General features: G+C 40.0%; 1 protein-coding gene across 1 annotated transcript in view; it reads left to right on the forward strand.

Annotated features, from left to right (window-relative positions):
* Positions 1-4,467, forward strand: part of skia (v-ski avian sarcoma viral oncogene homolog a) — a gene marked incomplete in the record, with an annotated part of 87,316 nt that overhangs the window by 77,880 nt on the left and 4,969 nt on the right. Inside the window, 4 exon segments of the mRNA XM_014020316.1 lie at positions 1,629-1,745; positions 2,829-2,944; positions 3,671-3,960; positions 4,034-4,359. Coding sequence (XP_013875770.1) covers positions 1,629-1,745; positions 2,829-2,944; positions 3,671-3,960; positions 4,034-4,359 — 849 coding nt within the window.

Raw genomic sequence — 4,467 nt, forward strand, 5'->3', positions numbered from 1 at the left:
AGCTATTGTTGCAGAATTTATTTAGTCAGAAAAGGATCTTCGCTTTGTCAATCAGTTGTGACGGCATTTTGAGTTTTGGAAAATACAAAAACAAAAGAGAAGCAAATAATTTGTGTGCGTGTGTGTGTCTGTGTGTGTGTGTGTGTGTGTGCTTCCCCATAAATAAAAAGCTGCACAAAGTCAACAACACGCCTAAAATTAAACACCAGACACCTCTTCTGGCATTCCCTCAAACACACAAATACACAAACAGACACACATACACAAACAGACACACACAGCTGATGTTTGGTCTGTCTGACACCGTCGGGGGCATTTCCAGTTCATCGATGTTTTCACTGCGACGGTTTCCAACCAGCAGCCAACTGGGCAGCTCGTGATGCGTTCGCTGCACGTGGGACAAATCAGCTTCCAGTAAAAACAGACCTGCTTCTGTTTGAAAATTAACTTTTATTCTTGTTGTAGTAATAAAACCTTTGTCCTGCAGAGTTCGTCAAAATGGTTGTCCTTCGTTTTAGAGCGTTTGGTCCAAACAAGCAGTCAGTATCTTACCTGCGGCAGATGATTTTGATTTTATTTATTTTTCTTTGACGGAGCTTTGCGGATCAAATTTAAACACTCAGTTGTTGCAGGTGTATGAGTCGTAATTATATATGCAGAAAATAAAAAACCTTTTATCACCATCTTGATAAAATATTTAAGCTGAACTATAATTATTTGATTTTTATCAAAGTGAAGAGTGTAATCTTTCGCAAAATAACGTGCTGTGTTTGTTTTATTAATTTATGGTCTGTAAGGAAAACTAAACCTTTTATTTGTCCATTTAACAAATCACTTAAAGTGCTAAAAAAGCTGGTTTCTGGTGGATTTTTAGGGAAAACTGAAGTTTAATGAGTTAACGAAGCTGCTAACGAGCTTTAAGCACCAATTAGCTCAGATTACAATCTAATGTTGTAAAAAAGTTGATATACATGCTAATAAACAATAATTAATAATTATTAGTATGTGAATAATTAACAGACAGAATCAAAGTTAAAAAAAATCTTTTATTTTGAAACTCCAGATTAAAACTTCCATTTTACTGAACCTCAAAACGTCCGATCAGGACAAAATAGTGATGGTGAAGTGAGGATTTTTTTGTCTTTATATTGATTTGTTTTCAAATTCTCCATTTCAAAAGCTTCAAAATAAAAGTCTGTTAAACTTTGGTGATTTTATCAGCTGGTAGGACGCTAGTTTTGTTTATTCAAAAACAGGAATCCCTGAGTTTCATGATGATGCAAATGAGCGGGAAAAAATTGTCAATTTTAAAGTGAATTATAATAATTATTTAGAAAATACCTTTTTGAAACTTTGATTTAAAGACAGATTATGAAGATTTTATGTAGTTTTAGTTACTGGGTGAGGTGGATGGTGTCTTTATGGACACATTTATTAAAAAAATGTATAGTTTTTATGTAATTTCCAGTGCATTCTGTCCTAAATGTGACTGGTTTCTTCAGCACAGCTTCTTTATTTACAAATAAAAACAGATAAACAGGTTTAACTRACTCAGAGCAGACTGTTGTCTCTGTGACGTCATCACCTTTAAAAGAAGCTCTTTAATGAAACGTTTCTTCGTTCTGCAGGCGTCTGATCCCGTCCCTCTGAAGAAGTCCAAACACGAAGACGTGCCGTCCCAGTCCCCGCTGACGGACAAAGAGAAGCAGCACGACTGGCTCCAGTCCCTGTCCTCGTCCAACAAGGTCAGAGCCGCRGTCCAGAAACAGCCTTACAGAGAGCAGGGAAACACCATCCAGCACGTCGTTTATTTCACCTGTCTGCTCCTCTTCCTCACAAAAATCTAAAAATGTCACTTCCTGCCGTCACGACAGCACGACCTCAGAAGACACTCAAATTTTAAATTTTTTACCTCTTTAAAACAAAAACTGTTTTAATATTTAACAGACAAAAAACTCAGCATCTGTTAACAACTAAATAAAATGTTACTTTTGCTAAAAGCTAACCTGCTAAATAAGATGCTAAGCTCCGCTAACGCTAACCGTTCAGACTGACACAAAGCTGTTGTTAGTTTTCTGTTGGTTTAATCTGAAGGTGGGCGGGATCATCAGTGGCAAATCAGCCAATCGAAACCAGAGTTATAGCTCCGCCTTGATAATTCCAGTTTACCCCTTTCAGAATAAAAGCATTTCATTGAGTTAGTATTTTATAAATACCATTTGAAGTTAGTCAAACAACAAAAAGCAAATACTTTACCAGTTTTTGTAATAAATTATTTTTATTTTTTACGCTCTTAGTTTGAAGTTTAGCTGCTAAAAATGCTACATGCTAACACACGTCCAGCACTGCTTGTAAGRGAGGACAGTTTTTATTTATTCAGAATAAATGGCATAAAAATAAAAGGTTTACATTTGTGAATTTATTTTTGTGAATTTAAAATTAGCAGAAGCTAAGCTAATACGTCCGCTAATGGTTTCCAAAGTTAGCAAAAGATTAAATTTGCTCAATGACGAGCTAATTCCGTGGATTAGCGGAACTGTTTCCAGCACTGTTTTTTTTAATAATCTGACTCTTATTTTGAAATTCCAGATTAAAACTTCTGTATTACAGAATCTTTTGTTCTCCTGAACTTTAAAAAAAGTCTAATCAGGACAAAATAGTTGATTTATGAGAGGTGGTTGCAGCAAAATAATCATATTAGTGTTTGAGTGCGTACATTTTTAATTTATATTGTTTTATTTTGGAGGTCTGACAGGTTTAAGACCCTCAACTTCAGATTCTATAAATATAATAAATAAAAATAAAAACAGTTGTTTTGATGTTTTTAGGGGCTGAACTGCATTCAGGCCAGGCAGAGACCCTCAGCCTTCAGACCCTGGTCCCCCCACATCTCCATCAGCGATAAAGAACAGTCTCCTCATCCTCTGGCCCTCCTGAGAGACAGGTAAGTCCAGACCGGACCAGACCAGACCAGAACCAAACCCGTTAAACCACCCAGACTCAGGTCTGACTGGACCACATCAGCTGGTCTGACCCAGATCCTCCTGGAGTGGGAGAACAGAGCTGCATCAGTTTGGATCTGTTAACTAACAACCTTTAGAAGGAAATTTCAAAATAAAAGATTCCATATTATTAGATAGTGAGAAACTTTCAAAATAAAAGACTTGATTTAATAAAAAAAATACTGAGAAGCTTCAACGGTCTTTAGAATGAAATTTCTAAATAAGACTCAATTTAATTAAATATAGTGAGAAAATTTCAAAATAAAACACTTCATTTATTTAAATATAGTGAGAAACTTAAACAGTCTTTAGAATGAATTTTCAAAATAAGACTTAATTAAATATAGTGAGAAATTTCAAAATAAAAGACTTGATTTAATAAAAAATAGTGATAAACTTCAACAGTCTTTAGGAGGAAATTTCAAATTTCAAAATAAAAGACTCCATATTATTAAATACAATGACAAACTTTCAAAATAAAAGACTTGATTTACTTAAAAATAGTGATAAACTTCAACAGTCTTTAGGAGGAAATTTCAAAATAAAAGATGTGATTTTCATTAAAGATACTAAGTTCCTTCAAAGTAAAAGTCCACCCAGCGCTCATAGATGGGTCAGGTCTGCTGGTCTTCAGGAAGTCCTGTCTCACGGTTCTGGTTTCTCTCCAGCTTCTACAACTATAAGAGCCTGGAGAAGGCCGTGGCCCCCAACGTGGCGCTGACGTCACTGTCGGTGGGGAAGGCGGGGCCCATGTCGCCGACGGTGCCGAGCGTCCCCCACCCCAGCGGAGGCGAAGCCCCGGGCGAGGGCGCCAACTCCCGGCCCCGCAAGAGACGAGCCACAGAGGAGCCCCCGCCGCCCGAGGTGGCCCGCCCCCCTTCCTCTGCCGCCAGCAAAGCGGCGCCGGCGGAGGATAAAGACTCGGAGGTGGAGATCGAAGTGGAGAGTCGTGACGAATGTAAGAAAACAACCGTTGATCAGCTGATCAGCAGAACGCTGCGCTCGCTTCACGTCTCTGTTTCCTCCCTCAGTCACCTCCTCGCTGTCCTCGCTGTCCTCTCCGTCCTTCACCTCGTCCAGCAGCTCCGCCAAGGACCTGAGCTCGCCGGGCGCTCAGGGGCCCCTCCTCTGCGCCGCGGCGTCGGCCGATTGCCCCGCCCCCGTGGCTCCGCCCCCAACAGCTGCGCCGTCGGACGCGGGGCTGGAGTCGGAGCTGGAGAGCCTGAGGCTGGCGCTGGACAGCGGGCTGGACTCCAAGGAGTCCAAGGAGAAGTTCCTGCACGAGATCGTGAAGATGAGGGTGAAGCAGGAGGAGAAGTTAGGCTCCGCCCTGCAGGCCAAACGCAGCCTCCAGCAGGTGAGACGTCTTTTAAACTAAAAGTTTTAAAATATATTTTAACACAGACGGGGCCATTTTATTTACATGCAAAGCATTCTGGGTAAATGATGGCATCAACTAGGTCAT

This window comes from Austrofundulus limnaeus, unplaced genomic scaffold, assembly GCF_001266775.1.
Source record: "Austrofundulus limnaeus strain Quisiro unplaced genomic scaffold, Austrofundulus_limnaeus-1.0 Scaffold248, whole genome shotgun sequence".
Taxonomy (NCBI): Eukaryota; Metazoa; Chordata; class Actinopteri; order Cyprinodontiformes; family Rivulidae; genus Austrofundulus; species Austrofundulus limnaeus.